General features: G+C 37.4%; 1 protein-coding gene across 1 annotated transcript in view; it reads right to left on the reverse strand.

The window, feature by feature from the left end:
- col27a1b (collagen, type XXVII, alpha 1b) overlaps positions 1-18,442 on the reverse strand; it is a 113,447-nt gene that overhangs the window by 26,580 nt on the left and 68,425 nt on the right. Inside the window, exons 14-28 of the mRNA XM_084414038.1 lie at positions 17,846-17,890; positions 17,641-17,694; positions 16,886-16,930; positions 13,896-13,949; positions 13,701-13,754; positions 13,539-13,592; positions 12,959-13,012; positions 12,806-12,859; positions 8,084-8,128; positions 7,070-7,123; positions 4,869-4,913; positions 4,712-4,765; positions 4,475-4,528; positions 3,456-3,509; positions 2,765-2,818 (exon numbers count right to left, since the gene is read on the reverse strand). Of these exons, the coding sequence (XP_084270164.1) occupies positions 2,765-2,818; positions 3,456-3,509; positions 4,475-4,528; positions 4,712-4,765; positions 4,869-4,913; positions 7,070-7,123; positions 8,084-8,128; positions 12,806-12,859; positions 12,959-13,012; positions 13,539-13,592; positions 13,701-13,754; positions 13,896-13,949; positions 16,886-16,930; positions 17,641-17,694; positions 17,846-17,890 (774 nt within the window). The remainder of the gene's footprint in view (positions 1-2,764; positions 2,819-3,455; positions 3,510-4,474; positions 4,529-4,711; positions 4,766-4,868; positions 4,914-7,069; positions 7,124-8,083; positions 8,129-12,805; positions 12,860-12,958; positions 13,013-13,538; positions 13,593-13,700; positions 13,755-13,895; positions 13,950-16,885; positions 16,931-17,640; positions 17,695-17,845; positions 17,891-18,442) is intronic.

Below are 18,442 nucleotides of genomic sequence, written 5' to 3' on the forward strand. Positions count from 1 at the left end.
ACAGAAGAAAGAAACGCATACTGGTTTGGAACAACTTGAAGGTGAGTAAATTATGATAACATTTTCATTTTTGGGTGAACTATCCCTTTAAGGGTATTTCTGAATCCAAAATTCTAAAAGATTGCTTTTCCTAGTTTCAACGGCAATTGTAGATTTTCAACAACAAAGAAACAACAACAACAAAACAACAAAAATGTTTTTAATTTTAATTTAAATAGCATACTTTGAAACAGATATGCCCAAACTTAAAAAAAAAAAACTCCATACAACAGGCCATCACATACAGTGACCAATTAATTCTATAATCAGTATTTATCAAATTATTTTTAATTTGTCCGAGAGGTGAAACAACTTTCTATTCCTCAATAAATTACATGAATATTAGCCTCTGAAGAGCAGAGAGATAAATGCACATGTCCATGGGAACTAACAGCACTGAGCCTTTAGAAAATGAGGCTCAAATCCCAGACCTCAGCGTTCTCCATCATTGGTAATGTATGTACAGCCGTTCATTTTTTGATTGTTGAAGGAGTAATGTTTCATTTGTAATGGTTAATTTAGTTTAAAAATGTGTTTTTGTGATGTGAGGAAATACTGCTATGAGTGCTAAAATTTCTGATGGGAAGCCAACAAGCTATTAGAGAGGATATTAACAGATTATGAGTATGAAATTAATTTAAGTGTGAAGCCTCAATGAAAAAGTCCTCATGTAGGCCGTGCAGGCCATTAGATAAGTTTAGCCAATAAGCCAGTTAGCTAATAGAATAGCAGCTTTTTACAATCCAACCAATTCCCGAAAAATAAAATCAACCCGTCCTGCAATTTTTCTCATGAAATATCGTGTTTCACTTTAAAATACGCCAAACTACAAAGTAAAATGGTTTGCAAATGGCAACTCATTGTGACTTGAAGAGTTTTTCCACTCAATGTTCTTGTCTGCTGAGAATCATCATTAATCTGACATCATTGACATAATCCAATCATCAGGCTTGGGACTTTCCCAACTCTTAAGCAACCCGAACAGGTTCACATTACCCATAACACCCACCAGCACGACACACATCCAAAAGACTAAAATTTTACTTTCACAGTTATTGTAAATGACCAAGCTGCCCATGAGTGCTGTCACTTCTCCCTAGCTGACGCATGTCTGTCCTCTGTTTGCCCACAACTCCCGTTGCTCACTTTGATTCGGAACAGATCCCTGTGGGTGGCGTTGACTCCTTCATTGTGATAGTATGGTTTCACATCTAAAGAATGCCTAGTCCAACTGCAGCTGGACTTATTTTTTTACTTAATGTAAAGTAATACTTTCCCCAATCAGTGATAGATTTGTCTTAATGTGTTGTGGATAAAGTTGTGCGTAAAAGTGGTGTGTCATTTTATAATTTTGATTCGTTTTTAATGGGAATGTAATAAGAGCTGATGTAAAGACACCATCTGTCAAGGACTTCTACCATGATACTGTCATTGACTGAATATTCAGGAAATAAAGCCCAATTTAGCTTCCAGCAACCACTGCATCAGCATGATGCTAAACTATCCAAAGATGACAGAACTATATGCCAATAAAAAACTCATTACAGGCCTATGTGAACTTGAATAGCTTCCATTGAGAATCTTGAGTATACAGTGATAATTATCTAGAGAGGTTACAAAAATACATTAATGGATAAAGTTGTTAAATTAAGACTTCTGATGAGCGTGGCTTGAACACTATACTGCTTTACTTATCAAAACTGTCTAACCTTTAATTGAGCATTTTGACTTTCCAAAGCACGTTTATGCAAGAATCATCATTGCTGTTAATAATAACTAGTGCAAAATGCCCGTGCAAAATTAGTTTTTGTGTGTGTTTTTAGTAATCATTGGTTTGGTGTGTTTGAGTGCTCATTGTTACAATTACACAGCAAAAGTTCAGTGCAATTTTTATTTGTGCATGGTAGAAAGCACACAGTGAACTCCGAGAAAACGCTATGGTTGAGCAAACAGTTCTGTGAATAGGCTACTACAAATGATGCCCGTGAAAGAGAATGTGAATGCATTGAATAGGATATGTTTAGTTGGTGAATAGCATAGGCTACTATTACACAGTAGCAATAACGTTAAGTGCACCAGAATGAAATATAATATTCAGAAGTAAACAGCATAGCTGACTTACAGATTCAGTTAACATCCACAAATTAATAAGCGCGTCGATTCAGGGAGCAGTGCAAAGTGCCCGTGCAAAATCAGTTTGTTTTTAGTAATTGTTGGTTTGGTGTATTTGAGTGCTCATTGTTACAATTACACAGCAAAAGTTAAGTGACATTTTTATTTGTGCATGGTAGAAAGCAAATACTGATACTGACATAATGACATACAATAAATGTGGAAAATTGAACTACACGATTCAGGGAGCAGGCTACACAGTGAACTCAGAGAAAACGCTACTTAAGCTCCGCTGCTTTCTTCGACCCTCTCTGTCTCTGGTCCTGGGCTTTGCTCACTCAGTGTGCAGTGTGAGAGGGGGAGTGGCCAGCGGCTAGAGCGGCAAAAGCTAGTGCGTGCTTCTTTTACCGATATATATATTTAACAATATCTTTTGCATTTCTAATCCAAACAACGTCAAACTTGGCACTGCACTTACTCATGCCTGTAGCAAGACACCTGTCATCGGACTAACGGTTCGAGAGATATGCGAATAACAGGCACACAGACACACTGACAGACAGACAGACGTTTCTGTAATTTATAGATAGATAGATAGATGATCAGTTCTTACACTTCTGCCTTTGGGTCCCCTGGTGCCGCTGAGGCCCCTAGAACCGGGAGGCCCCTAGAGAACACAGAACACAGGACAAGAACAGAGTCCTGAATCAGGCAGCAAGAGAATGTTCCCTCAGAAAACTCAGCTAGAGCTGGCAAGAGTCTCCCTAAGGCAAACAAACATCACTTGACCCGATTACAACTGCAAGGTGAAAGCTCTGTCCTTCAAAGGCTGGTGTTTATGTTTGTACTTCGCTGCACTCTGCCCTCTTCACAGGGTCATCTGAGTGCCTCTAAAAGGCATTTCCTGCCAAATGCTTGTATGACGTCAACATTTGTGTGAGTAGAGCAAAGAAACGAGACGAGTTGTCGGGTTTCATTTAGTAGGACAGTAATTTCGTTAGTGTCTGTGTCTATCATCAATGTGCATGGACAGCTCTAATGAGAGAATGTAAACGGTGCTGTGCAGAGGTAAAATGTTCATTTGATTATTGCACAAAATGAGACAGACTTGACTTTTTAAGATGCTTCTGTACTTTGGGTTTACCTAGAAAGATTCATACCAGATGATTGCACGGAATCTGGAAGTTACAACAGCAAAGTAAGACACAAAACAGAGCTGCGATCTGTGCTGCTGTTACTATTTGCAGAGACTCTTGGCCAGGCATAAATAAATTCAGTTTATAAAATACATAACATTGACTTACTGGTGTACCTGCTGATCCAGATGGGCCTCTTTCACCCGGAACCCCTGGGTGTCCCTAAGAAACAATCACAGACACAGACATCATTATAGAATAATCTCTAAAATAAGCAATAATTTCTGATACCTTAACATTTTTATAGTGTGATTCTATTTATTCAGTTGTAATTGTTTCATTGTACCATTTCAGACTGAGTGCTGAATAGCATTAATGCAGTAAACTTGGTGGTGTGGCAATACAACATTTTTCATACTGTCATGTCATGTCATTTAGTAATTGACTAACTAACTAATTTGGCTAAATACACTGCAAAAATCCTATTATTAATGGGTATTTTGTCCATTTAAATATTTAAAAATCCTTTCAAGATACATTTACTTGAGAAAAAACTAAATATTTACTTGTTTTCTTGCTTTCAGAGAATATATTTTGTCTTGCTGCAAATGACAGATTTTTTCATTTACTGAGACTATACATCAACCTATGAAAACCTTGATATCTTATGCAGTGTTGCAAATGTTGTAAGGATTTTTAGATATTTTTGCAGTGTAGAAGAAAGGGCTCTCATAAGCATGATGAAATTCTGATGTAAACCTACACGGAGGAAAACTCCCATGTTGTTTGCTGGCAAGTGCACAAAAGTTAACAATGAATATTTTTTTGGATTGCCATGGGCACCAAATACATGCAGACAGTTTTAAGTGTTATAGGAACCGCTGAAACATTGAAATGACGACAAAGCTTCTTGGAAAGGCAGGAAGGTTGCTCTTGGATTTCTTTGGAGTGGCCCAAACCACTTTACATAGCAAATGGCCACAGTTTCCTTATGTCATTGAAAGGGAAATTACTCTTGCAGTGGTCTAGCTGATTATCTCATGAATGGAAAATGGCTGATGAGGCATTTTCCCACATACTGCTACTTTCCAACCATTGTAGCTGTTATAGTTATAGTGACTGCTCAAGGTTAAGTGGGTATTAGAGTTCCCCTGAGAGCAGAGACGAGATCCAGACTTACTCCTTACCATCGCTCCCTTTTCTCCAGGTGGCCCGGGCAGACCCATCTCACCACGATCTCCCTGACAGCACAAGAAACACATCTAAGCCAAACAATACAGTAAAAGATAATACTAACATCAAGGAAAGACAACATTGACCATCATATAAAACCAACATTAATGTCTGACATTTGATTTAAAACACATGCCACAGAAACAGGAACCAAGATTATTCGGAATTTAACATGATTATGACCTACTGACCTTTTCTCCAGCAAGCCCCACCTCACCAAAAGGTCCGATGAAACCATTAAGACCCTTTTGTACACAATAAAAAAGGACAAAAACAATCAAAGAATATTAACTCTAGTTTAAAACATGTTTATTAAGGTACCAGAAATGTATACAAAAATGTCTTTACCCTCTCACCAAGCATCCCAGGATTTCCAGTGATTCCAGGCTCTCCCTAGGGCAAAGGGCCAAGATTTATAATACAAAAACTCTCTTAGTTGTTAATTTTAATCATTAACAACATAACATTTAGTTAAAAGAGGACTTATTTATGCTTTATTGGGAACAAAAAAAGTAAAGGGTGTTTCTTCAACTATGACTCTATATATTGCTGCTAAACCGCTGGTCAATGTCAAAATGTTTGAGATGACCAATCAAATCAAGATAGGTGGGATTTATGTTAACACAAGCTGCTGACAAGAAACAAACAAAACACCCCAAACCTACCAGCAAGCTCAATTATTGGACCCATTTATTTAGAAAACCCTGATTACGGCCCTGTCTGTGAGTTTTCAAAACATAGAAAAAGCTAGCTGTGAAATTAGCCTTAAAGGCTCACTGAAGTGCCTTACAACAATCAGCGTTATTCAACTGTTGATGTAATTTCCACTGAAATAGGAAAACAGGACAGGACATATTGAGCAGCTCCTCCCCTTTTAAAAACAACTAATAATAGCTTTTCATTTATAACACAGCTCACCCAGAGCCGTTGAACTCGGTAAAGCTGCATTTGACAGCCCTTATGACACGCGTACACTCTGCTTATTAAACACACAGGGACATACAGCAGCACACAAACATGCCAAATATTTAAAATAAAAGGATTACAATGTAAAAGATTATTATTGTGTACATAAAGATATGGTGGAATCCGGCTTGTCCCGTAGATGGTCTGCTTGCGCACTTTTACCTCGCGCACGAGCAGTTCCGTTTGCGCTCTGGAGACGACTTCGGTCAACTGGCATTTAAAGGGAATGGAAGATGAGACTCTGATTGGTTTAACGCACGTAAATCCCAAAACACACCCATTAAGAGAATAGGGACAACCCTTTTAGACCATGCGCCTGGCGCGCCGACCATTTTTCCCGTCGTTAAACTAGCAAAAGTGGATTCGGACACGATCTAAGTGAACTTGCGCCCTGCGCTTTAGACCATGCTCTTAGATCGTTAAAATAGGGCCCTTAATATGAAACTGTTACTAAAGCAAAACAGTGAATGTAATCAAACTGAGGATGCTTAGATTGAAAAGTGTGTAATTTATTGTTGGTGCATGGAACCGGTGTTCTCTTCTATGTCAGTGCTGTTTCTAATGCTGAGTCTGTCTAACCGTTTTTCCTCCTAATTTCCTCCATATCGCTTTAAAATATGGCATTCTGTAGCCTAGAAATCTAGACGCACCCTAGCGGTAGCAACATTTTTTTTTTGGCCAATGGTGAGTTGCCAGACCTAACATCTTGATGTAGGTCTGGCTTGCCAGGCTAGGCATTCTGTGTACTATTGAAGAATGAACAAAAAGGGTGGCTAACCGCACACTGATCCACTCAAGACTGGAAAATGCTCAGCACTGAAGATAGCAATGTGCTGAAACGTTTGCTTTCTGGTGTCTATTTGTTTTTAACTCACAAGTCTTGAGTGGATCAGTGTGCGGTTAGCCACCCTTTTTGTTCATTCTTCAATATATCATTGGCTCTATGCACCTGTAGTACAAGGACCTGCAGTTCCCTATCCCCTATATAGTGCACTATGTGCCATTCACCTTGTAGAAAATAGTAAATGTGTGAACAATTGCAAGATTTCAGCCAGAGCTTCAGTGTATATCTATAGTGTTGGGGGCGGGATGCTTCAGATTCTAGAGAGCATTTGATTAGACAGAAAATCTGATGAGAAGCAGAAGTGCAGAGTGATGACATTAAAATCATTAATCCATATTGGTGGAAGTGAGAGACTGTAAGTTTTGAACCCTTATATCTTCTAAATGTGAATTGTGTTATTGTTTTGGAGCACACTAGCTTATAGATAACAGTAAGGCTAACATATTCATACTAAAAGCCAAAAAACTTACATTTTGATTTCATGAGGACTTTAAAGTTTTCAATAAATGTAGCCTATTACAAAATAGTATAACAAAAATACAGAACGCTGTTAAAATAACTATGTGGAAGGAATAAACAATGATTGAATGTACTGTATTTACATGGTTAAACAAATTAAATCAAGTAGTCAGAGTTGGAAGATTTTCCATAGGGCCATAGGCCATAGTTGAAGAAACACATTTAAGAGGAAAATTGGACTCTAAATTATAGTGGTCATTTGGCTGTCATGAATTCTTACCTTCATTCCATCATCCCCTGGAATTCCAGGGAAACCCTTCCTCCCAGGTCTGCCCTGAACAGAAAGCAGAAATGACCCATAGTACTGGACTCCCAATCCTCTAAATCTACTCCCTGACATCTCATTATCTCCTGTTCCTGGGACCAATCTCCTCCACTCACCAACATATCAGCTCTCCCAGTGAGAGCAGCTTCATGAAATAACTCAGAAACAGAAGCATCAGTCACCCTGAGTCTCACAAAGAAGTGTTTATGTTGGAGACGGGATGGATTTTCTCTGGTCATCTATTAGCTAATGTCTGACCCCTGTTGTCTTATTAGCTAAATTATCCATACTGCCCCAACTGTACGCTCTTTGGCAAGGTCTGTGCGTGAAAAACTGGGTTAAATGCAATGAACTGTTAATTTGGATTCATCTCTTGCTGCTAGGTACAGGCAGCTGTTTGTACATCAGGCTATGGCATGAGGACAGACTATTCTTCACTATAATTTATACTATCATTGCTGAATCTGGGTCAAGTCCGGATGCAGCGTTCAAAGCAGCAAACTCTTGTGAAATTGTTTTGGGAGAGAGGAAACCTGTTATATTTGGAGGGTATGAAACTCATACATTATAAAAGTCTTTGGAGAGTGACATAAACCAACAGGAGTGTGTGAAGCCTATTATTTATCACCAATGCTCAACTGTAACATAACAAAATTATATAATTACAAGAAAAAGAGGCAACCGATGCTACAATCGCAATATGAACAGGCTGGAATAGACTGGTCCCAAATACTGTAAGCACCATAAGCAATCATATTATATTTCAAATGTGAAGATGTACATACAACGGAGCTTATCATTATAACAAAACATGAACCAGCGTCAATAGCTTTAAAGGAAAGCCTCTGGTCATGAGCCATGGAGTACCTTACAGTGTCAGTAGGTTATAAGGCTAATATGGCGATAGCTAAGATGTCTAATTCAAGTTTAACTCAAGATATCTATTGGGTATCTCAAGAGAGCACTCACCTCTACTCCTGAAGCCCCTGCTGGTCCTACTGGGCCCTGATCCCCCTGTGGTTTAAAACAGGATCATTATTATTTTAGAAAATGATTATATCTACAAAATTATATTGATGAGGATGTTAATCTTTTTTATCGATATGTATATGCGCAAAAGTGTTCTGAAAACATCTTGGATTCTAATGAGCTTCTAATTAGTAGAGATATGTTTACTATACACTATATGGACAAAAGTATTGGGACACACCTCTTTATTCTTGAATTCAGGTGTTTCAATCAGACCCTGTACCACAGCTGTATACAATCAAGCACCTAGCCATGCAGTCTGCATTTACAAACATTTGTGGAGGAAAATGGGTCCTTCTGAAGAGCTCAGTGAATTCAAGCATGGTACTGTGATAGGATGCCACATTTGTAATAAGTCAGTTCATGAAATTTCATCCCTGCTAGATATTCCATGGTCAACTGTAAGTGGTATTATTGGAAAGTTGAAGCATTTAGAAACAGCAGCAAGCAACTCAGCCACAAAGCGGAAGGCCATGTAAAGTCACAGAGCGGGGTCACCGAGTGCTGGGTTGCAAGGTGTGAAAAGTTGACTATGCTCTGCTGATTCCACAGCTGAAGAGTTTCAAACTTCCACTTGCATTAATGTCAGCACAAAAACTGTATGGCGAGAGCTTCATGGAATGGGTTTCCATGGCCGAGCAGTTGCATGCAATGCCAAACGTCGGATGGAGTGGGGTAAAGCACGCCGCCAATGGACTCTGGAGATGTGGAAATGTGTTCTGTGGAGTGATGAATCACGCTTCTTTGTTTGGCAGTCTGACAGGCGAGTCTGGGTTTGGCGAATGCCAGGAGAACGTTACCTGCCTGACTGCAATTTGCCAACTGTCAAGCTTGGTGGAGGAGGGATAATGGTATGGGGCTGTTTTTCAGGGGTTGGGATCAGTGAAGGGAAAACTTATTGCTTCAGCATACCAAGACATTTTGTAAAATGCTATGCTTCCAACTTTGTAGGAACAGTTCGGAGTAGACACTTTTCTATTCCAGCAGTGACTGTGCCCCAATCTACAAAGCAAGGTCCATAAAGACATGGTTGGAAAATTTGGTGTGGAAGAACTTGACAGGCCCGCACAGAGCCTTGACCTCAACCCCATCAAACACCTTTGGGATGAACTGGAAGGCCGAGCCAGGCCTTCTTGTCCAAAATCAGAGCCTGACCTCACAAATGCTCAACTGGATTAATGGGCAAAAATTCCCACAGAAACACTCCAAAATATTGGGGAAAGTCTTTCCAGAAGAGTGGAAGCTTTTAAAGTTGCAAAGGGGCGACCAACTCCTTTTTAATGTCTTTTTAGAATTACATTACAGTCCCTGTGGGTGCAATGGTCCCAATACTTTCATCCATTTAGTGTACATTCATTTGAGTGTTAAAACAGAAATGATCCATATAAAATGTGGTGTTGTTTCTGAGACATTTAAACATGATATTCTTGGCCATACACAGTAAAAATATTAACAAGTTTAAAGGTAAAAGCCTGTAAAAGTGCTATGGTAAAAACCTGTTAATTAGTTAACGGTACGTTCTTTTACTCTAAACGGTGAAAAACTGTAATATATCTAATGATATATTTAATGTAATTTTACAGTAAAATACTGCTAAATGTACAGTCTTTGGAAGAGAAAAAGTAATCTTATAATTTACAGTGAATTCTCTTTATGACAGCTCAAATGTAATGATTTTTCAATAAAATTGAACTGTTCCTTCTTCTTATGTTGTTAAATTACTATTTATTGCATTATTTTATTAATATAGGCTTCATGCCGAACGTCACATGAACAAACTCACTGCATCCGCTTGTCGGATAAAGTGTTAGCGGCATTACGCGACATCTATGGACTACGGACATGTTGTAATCAGCTAACCTGGCTAGTTCTTTTTATTGTTGGGGTTTTATTCTATTTAAATATCTAAATGTTTGTGATAAGAAGAAATTTTTTTTTTTAGATATCAATCTGCATATGCAACGGACATCGGTTGTGCTCATCTTTGCCTGCTCCTGAAGGTATCTTGAGTAAAACGGCTTTATATTTAATGAAGCACATACAAAAGACATACAAAAGCACATTTACAGTTTTTTTTACTGTAAATTTAAGTTTAATCTGTAAAGTGTATAATGTTACTACTATATTGTTCTGGCAATCAGAGTTGATGTTTTTTTTTTACCGTAAAAAAAATTACAGTGAAATGTCATTTTCCACACCAAGTAATGCATAATTCCTCTAAATTGGTCTCGTTCACTTGATTTAATTTTGTGAAAGCTGTGCTTCAGTGTTCTGTTAAAGTAGCAACAGGCACAGCTTGCAAACAGATGTTTCTTTTTAACAACAATCTAAACAGTTAATTTATTAAGCCCACCGGCAACTATAGTTACCGCAGTGCATAGTTGTCATTTTCCTTTTGTAAGTATTTTTCTAGATGTAGTCCATGTTTTATTTCTCAATGACATGCAAGCAAACAACCAAATAAAGGATTTCAAGAGAAAAAAAAAAGGTATTCACTTCCTTCCTGTCACATGAGGCTGTCAACCTCCTACCCTTACTTCCAGGAAGCATGGCGAAGGCTAACCCTCCCAAAGAAAGGTCATTTTCATGTTACTAATAAGTATTTTTTGTTGACATATATATATATATATATATATATATATATATATATATATATATATATATCTACATAATCATGAAGGTCTCTAGAATCATCCAGACAAAACAAATCTTACAAGAGATCTATAGTCTTTTGTATACTTAGTCAAAAGTCCAAGTGGCAACTATAGTTGCCGGTGGGCAAATGCCTTGTAAGTACATATATCATGGGAAAATGGGGTATACTGTGTTAATAGGTTAATAAATCAAGGTTATTGGTCTTGTTTAGTGCATAAACATAACTTAACCCTTTAAATGACATCTCTACTGTTCATAAATTGTCTGTATGTACTGTTATTTTGTTATCTGCCTTTTTTTTGTTTGTTATATAGATATATATTTTTCTTCATTCTATTTATTTGTATTTATTTATTTTCATTGAACTTTTTGATACACATACACAATGCCCTGTTATGGCTGCACTTTGTTCTGCACTATGTTCCACAACTGTAACCCTTGTGCGCTGTTCGTTTGCGGTTTACAGTCAGGCTGTTTGGGGTCTGAGAGACCCCAGGCAACAAAATGTAATTTTGTAACAATATATATATTTTAAACAAATGTAATTTTACTCAGTTTATTAATGTTTTTACTCCACATTTGGACATTTTTACTCCACAAAATGTTCAAAAAAAGAAAAGAAAAACATCTTTTCTAACTTTTATTCATGGGGATAACATGGATAATATAAAAAAAAAATCACTTTAACCAGTAGATGGCTGCAGAGCTCTAAAAGTACTAAAAGTTTCAAACTAAAAGACATCTTTTCACAAGTTTTTCCAGTTAGATTCATATCTACATATTATGAAATCACAATTATAACAATAAAAGTTACTTTTTGTCAAAGTTTAGCAGTTTTTGTACTGAAAAAAAAAAAATCTAGTTTTTCAATAATGTTACATGTTAAATAATGTTAAAGTATTTTTTATTATTATAATTGTGATTTCATAATATGTAGATATGAATACAACTGGAAAAACGTGTGAAAATATGTCTTTCAGTTAGTCAAATAGCAAATAGTTCTGCAGCCATCTACAGGTTAAAGTGAAAATTTTACTTTTACTTTTAGTGTAAAATCTTACACTAAACCATGTCAAATTATCCATGTTATCCCCATGAATGAAAGTTAGAAATGTGGGTCAAAAAGTCCCTGAACAGCGCACAATGGTTAAGACAAATGGATTTGTTGTTGTTGTGTTTTCATATTCAAGAGATTATAAGCTAGATGCAGTTTTTTGGGGTTTGCATCAAATGTTCTTCGACTTTTATACATAATAAATTTGTTTATGAATAAAGATTGATCTGTTGAAAGCAGTTATTTTGAGATAAATGCCAAATGTGCTCCTCCTATTCATATTTTACAGTTAGGGGGCGCATACAACATATTTGCCCACCGGCAACTATAGTTGCCGCACATTCAAATATGATTTTCAAGAAAAAAAAAAAAAAAAACCTGGGGAAAATAAATGCAGAACATGTTCACATAGGACACTATTAACACGATTATATGCATGAAACCATTCAGAAAAATGTGGGCACAAATGGGTTAATGTCAGCACCTAAAACATTATAGAGTCCAGAGCATGCTAATGCCATTTCAAGGATGTATATTGGTAAAAACTAGTTTACAACTAGGCTACATAAAAATCCTGCTTTTTACAGAAAAGAATGTGTCTTGTTTTGATATGTTGCCAAACATGAATAAATTTGCCTTCACCTAAAAGCAAATAGTTATTAATTCTACTTAATTATACAACCGGTCCTATTACATATTCTTATTTTGACTATAAATTGCTCCCTTGTACATGCTAATAGACTTACAAATGGGGATGTATTGAGCTTTTTTTCATGAAATTACTTTTTATGTTTTTAAATGACACATACAGTAATACTTCTAGGATAATTATTACTTTTTCCTTTTTACATTGTACAACAGTTGTACAATAAGATTTACAGCTATAAATTCAGGATTTATATGCAGTTTTCCTTGTAAGGCCCTTCACTGGTTTAGGAATGAGCAGGACCTACCTCAAGTCCATGAACTCCTCTAGGGCCTGGAATCCCTCTCCCTCCTGCATTTCCCTGGAAAGTATCTAAATATTAGCATATCTGCCACCATTTTACAATATGGGACACAATAAAAAAAATTGGGAACCTTTAAAGAAGAAGAGAGATGCACACCTTTGGGCCCTCAATGCCATTATGTCCTGGTGGTCCAATATCCCCTGGAAAACCCTGAGAAAAAGTAGCAACATTAGACAATAAGAGAAAGTCTTTATCTAAAAAGACTCGCTCTGTCACAGCTACTCTATTCTCCCTCCCTCCCTCCCTCCCTCCCTCTCTCTCTCACAACTACAACTTTTCACTCTGAAAGTTATTGCAGGACTGTGTGAGCAAATTAATGGCTATTTCTTTGTAGTGACTTCAAATGAACACAAAATGAAGGAACTACTAAAGCCAAAGTGCTCAACAAGCACAGTTCTATGTAGTAAGTCTAAGACTTTGCAGTTTTTGGTGCAGACTTAAAACATTAAAGCACACTTGTTGAACAGCTGAAAGACATGTCTCCAAAGCCTTTCTCATCCATATACTGTATATATATAATTTAGTGCATTAATTAGTGTGAGTTAGTGCATTAATTTGTGTGAGAACTTAATTAAACTTGGAAAGGAATATGATCCAATAATAGACACTGCAACTGCAACTACAGAGAAGGCGATGACCATAGAATACACTTGTCCTAAAGTGACAGCACAATTACCTCAGGGCCAGGTGGGCCTGGCAAACCATCTGGGCCGTGATCTCCAGGCTTACCCTAAAAGACAAAAGAGCTTGGTATAATTTGGCTTTTTGTCAAATCAGCACTAAAGATTTTAGATAAATAAACATGGTAAAACACAATTAAATAAGCCTACGAATTAACCTGTGGTCCCGGCTTTCCTCGAATTCCTGGTAAACCTGGTGAGCCTTGAATACCCTGGAAAATCAGCACATAGTTATTCAAATAAAAAACTCTATTTGGGGTGTCTGAATGCACAAAAAATACAAATGCATGCACATACATATACACATACACTCTGTGTGGATAAATCAAAAGAAAAGCCGTTAGCTGAAATACCTTGTCACCTTGAAATCCGGGTTCCCCTGGTTCTCCGGGCAACCCGACATCACCCTGTCAACAGAGACAACGAAACGTCACTCTATGGCCTTTAAAGTCACCATGAAATCAAAATGGACTATTCTTGTTTTTTTATAGAATAACAAATTGTGCCCTCATAATCAAAACAACTCAAAGCGGCAGACGACATAACAGCAGCACGTTCTTATAATAAACAGAACATTAATATAGTGATCGCTATAGTTATCTTTTTTGGCGTGAATGGGCCTCAACACAACTTTCATTTCATGTCCATTTTATGTCTGGATGTCCCAGTAGTTCAATCACAGCATTAGTCAAGTTCAACTATATCTTTGGTCATGTTACAATGTGCCTGAAGTTCACTGTAGACATGGAGATCAGAGTAGCTCTCCAAAACAAAGCCTTATGCAAAATATGACATTTAAGTACAGAGCTGTCAGCACCTGGCCACAAAAATGAGGATCGGCAAGACAGAGGCTAAAACTGATGACACCTTGACCAGCCTGCACTGAACCTCAAATAAATCCATGCCTCCATAACAATATCATTGCTTTATTGGTAATCAATATTGCTGAATTATTAGAGTCATTTAGTCATCAGGAATAGTGAGTAGGACCTACATTCAAAAAATTATCTGATGTGTTAAATCTGTTTTTCAAAAGTCGAAAATATCTCCAAATCTATTTATTTATTTGTTTGTTTATTTACAAATCACAGACAGAGAGAGAAGTCTGCTGAGCATGTGCAGAGTAAGTATAATATAAAATGTTAATTACTATTACTCAGAAATGTATAATTACACTGTAACAAGGGCACTTGTTGACTTTATTTTATAAGTTTTCTATTTATAATGTAATTTCTTCCTGTGATAGCAAAGCTGAATTTTCAGCATCTTTACTCCAGCCTTCAATGTCACATGATCCTTCAGAAATCATTCTAATCTGTGTTCGTGTTGTGTTTGTTTGTCCCAGTTTGTCCATGTGTTTCATTAGCCCCGTTTACATGCACACTTTTTTGCTATTCTGATTGAGATCGTTCTGATTGACGGATTCCGGTTGACTGTTTACATGGGATATTATCTAAACCGATCTGGTGTTTACATGTGATGTGCTGACGCTTTCAATCGAAATCATTTTCTGACATGCGCACACAGCTTGTCTGCCGCATCTGGAAGCTCATTATTTCCACGTTTTCAATCCTGTCAAGATGGTGCATCACTTAATTTTCGCGTCAGTGCGAGCCATAAACGGGCCGTTTTATTGTATTGTGTAGGCTATTGTTCTTTGTTAATTATTGTCTTGTTTTGTATTTGCATCAGTTTTTCATTCTCATACTCATATCACACTCATTATAGCATATAATTAAATATAGGCCTATATTATTATTGTAAAAAAAAAGAAGAAGAAAAAAAGGAAGTTTTATCAGAAAACTGATCAGAAAGAAATCACTGGAAACAGCGTGATCGCAAAACAAGAGCGACTGTTTGCTGGCATTTTTGTTGTTTAATTAAATATTTAAAACCCAAGAATAGATGTTTTACCACAGGTTTACAATAAAAAGCTATACATTAATCATAATGAATTAATTTGTGTCAAAATTGCACATTAGTCACACAGAAATAAAGTGATTTACCTTTTATGACGTTTGTGAACGTTCACAAAAGAAAGAGGGCACACAACTTATTCGCGTCTGTTTCTGTTTATTTGGTAGCCTAGTAACAGGACGTATTTACATCACATTTAGAAAGAATGTTAATTTCTACAAATATGCCACCAAAAATATGACCTGATGAGCTTTGGCACTCTCTCCCAGAAGGATACAGTTATATTTTCAGTCAGAGAAAAAAAGGATAGTCCGAGACATAGGCTACTGACAGATAAAATAAAAACAGGATTATGATTTGTCTGATTTCTTTAAGCGTACATATTTACCATGTTTATTATGGTAATGGTTAGCGCGCATAGTTTTTTGCATCGGGTATAAATATTCCTACCTTATACGGTGATCAGAATCCACAACGGATCACAAACAGAAGGCATAATGTTAGCTGACAGAATTATCTGGCGCAAAACCAGGCATGCGCATAAAGACGTACGCTCAAAGTAATCGGATCAGCTCGTTTACATGGTGTAATCTTTCGTTTGATCGGTTCATGAAAAGGTTTATTCCACCCCCTTCAATCCGACTGAAATTTCAATCGGTTTGAGCATTTTTATTCCGATTGAGGTGTTGACATGGAGCATTTTCATTCTGATTGGACTTGCACCTGGTTATAATCGGAATACAATGCTACATGTAAACGGGGCTATTGATGTTATCCCTGTCACCTGTTGTCTTGTTAATTAGTCATTGAGTTCATTTGTCCCAGTTGTGTCTCGTTTCCCTGATCTGTTCTCTGTGTATTTAAGCCCTGTGTTTTAGTCTGTTCCTTGTCTGTCATTGTTGTGTTATGTTTGGTTGTTCTGTTCCCGAGTCCTGTTCCCCAGCCTGAGTCTGTATTTGTCTAGTTTTGAGTTTGTTTAAATAAAAGCTGCTCTGCTGCAAGTAGATCCTGCATCCTTCCCTGTTTCAACCTGCATTTGTGACAAACATGCTGATTTGGTGCTTAAGAAACAATTATTACTGTCATTATTAACCACGTTAAAAACGGCTTTTTAAAAATGTTTTACTGCTTCATTTTTTTTTTGTAGTAATTTTTTTTTCGAGATTCTTCAAAAGCACTTTTTTGAAATAGAAATCTTTTGTAACATTGGAAATGTCCTTACAGTCACTTTTTATCAATTTCCTTGCTAAATAAAAGTATTAATTATCTTTAAAAACATCTTACTGACCACTATTTTTTTTTACACTTTCTGCATCTGTGACTGATGACTTGTGGTATGTTACAGCTGACCTCAGTTTCCCTCAAACGTGGCTCTGTTCAATCAAATACAGAAGAAGCAAAAGCTAATAAAGGGCATTCAGATCACCTTATCACCTTTCAGTCCAGGCTCCCCTGGGTTTCCTGGCACACCCTGCAAGACACCCAAGAGACAAATGTTATTAAGAAGAACTTGTACAATAGGCCATTGTTTTATGAATTGATGTCCAGGGAAGGCAAATGGAATTTATACTTAAATCCATATTAATATGCTAGTTGAAAAACAAAGTCACAGTATTATGTAATACTGTCCGTGCTGAAAAATCCAGCATTAATTAAATGTTGGTCCAGCCTGCTTTATACTATTAGAGCTGGTATAATGCTGGTCTAGCTGGTGGACCAGCATATTGAAGCTGTTCTCAAGCAAAACTGAGATGGTGTAGTTAGTCTACCACCAGCGACCTGCATCCCACGCTGGTCCCAGCATGCAAAACATACCTTATGCTGGTGAACAGCAATGTTTTTTTGTTTTTTTAAGATGGATGACCTAGTATTTATTATATCATAATATTGATTTCTGAAATTCAATTTCTGTTAAAAGAGTTAATATGTGTCATTTGTATGTTAAAATAATCATGTTAAAATTCTTTTTGTTATTCCAATGTAGTATGTGAAGATTTCCTTTGATTTCTCCCAGCCTGGCCAAGCTGGTTTGTTTTTCTGGTTTAAGAGGTTTTCTGGGTACTTATCAGGCTGGGAGACTAGCCAAACCATCTTAAATCAGCTAAGATTAGCAAATCCCTTTAGGCTAGTTTGAAACAGACTTTTCAGCATGGATATTCATAATAATTTCAATGCAATCACCTTTGGCCCTATTAGTCCAGGAAGACCCACAATTCCAACAGGACCCATATCACCCTGCCAAAAAAACAAACATAAAATGCATAAACAAGCATAAAAATGTACACTGCATGCATTCTTTTTTACATGCCAACAGAAATCACTGTCAGCAAGGTAAGTACCATAGCAATGAGGTTAGATGTTAATAACTTAATGTTGGTTCACTTACAATAAAACCAGGGATGCCAACAGGACCTGAGGCACCCATCTCTCCCTGTGAGAAACAGAGAACAGATACTGAGCGTTACTGGCAGGACGCTGGGGAAGGGGGGGGTGAAACCTCTGTTCCCTGATAGCAAGCTAATCTGTGGCTTGCATCTACCCCTCAGTGAGCCAATGAAAGAGACACGCTGTGGAGTACAGAGAGGGGCTTGTTGTGTGGCGTGACTGGCCGGCTGCTACCTGCCATACCAACTTCCTCCCTCAGCAACAAGCCAAAAAAAAATCCCCTGTGTATTTTCGCTCTCCTTGTTCTTTGAAACAGAGCAGATAGATGTTACGGGTCTGCTGCTCTTGCCGAGTGACTGCTGATGAAGGAAAAGGATTGAAGTGAAGGCGTGCGTGTCTTGTCCGTTTTGTGATATGGTTAGGGTTACAGTGCAGCAGCGTTGACAGGGTCAGCCGCTCAGGTTAGCGATAAGCTAAGCTACTGTTTGCTCAGCTACAGACAGCTAAAGTGGGTTAGAGAGGACAATACAACGTCAGTTCACACGAGTGTGTATTTGAAATGAGTAGTTTTTAGAATGTTTCCACATTGTTGCTAGGG

The sequence above is a fragment of the Rutilus rutilus genome (genome assembly GCF_951802725.1).
Source record: "Rutilus rutilus genome assembly, chromosome: 7".
In the NCBI taxonomy this organism is placed as follows: Eukaryota; Metazoa; Chordata; class Actinopteri; order Cypriniformes; family Leuciscidae; genus Rutilus; species Rutilus rutilus.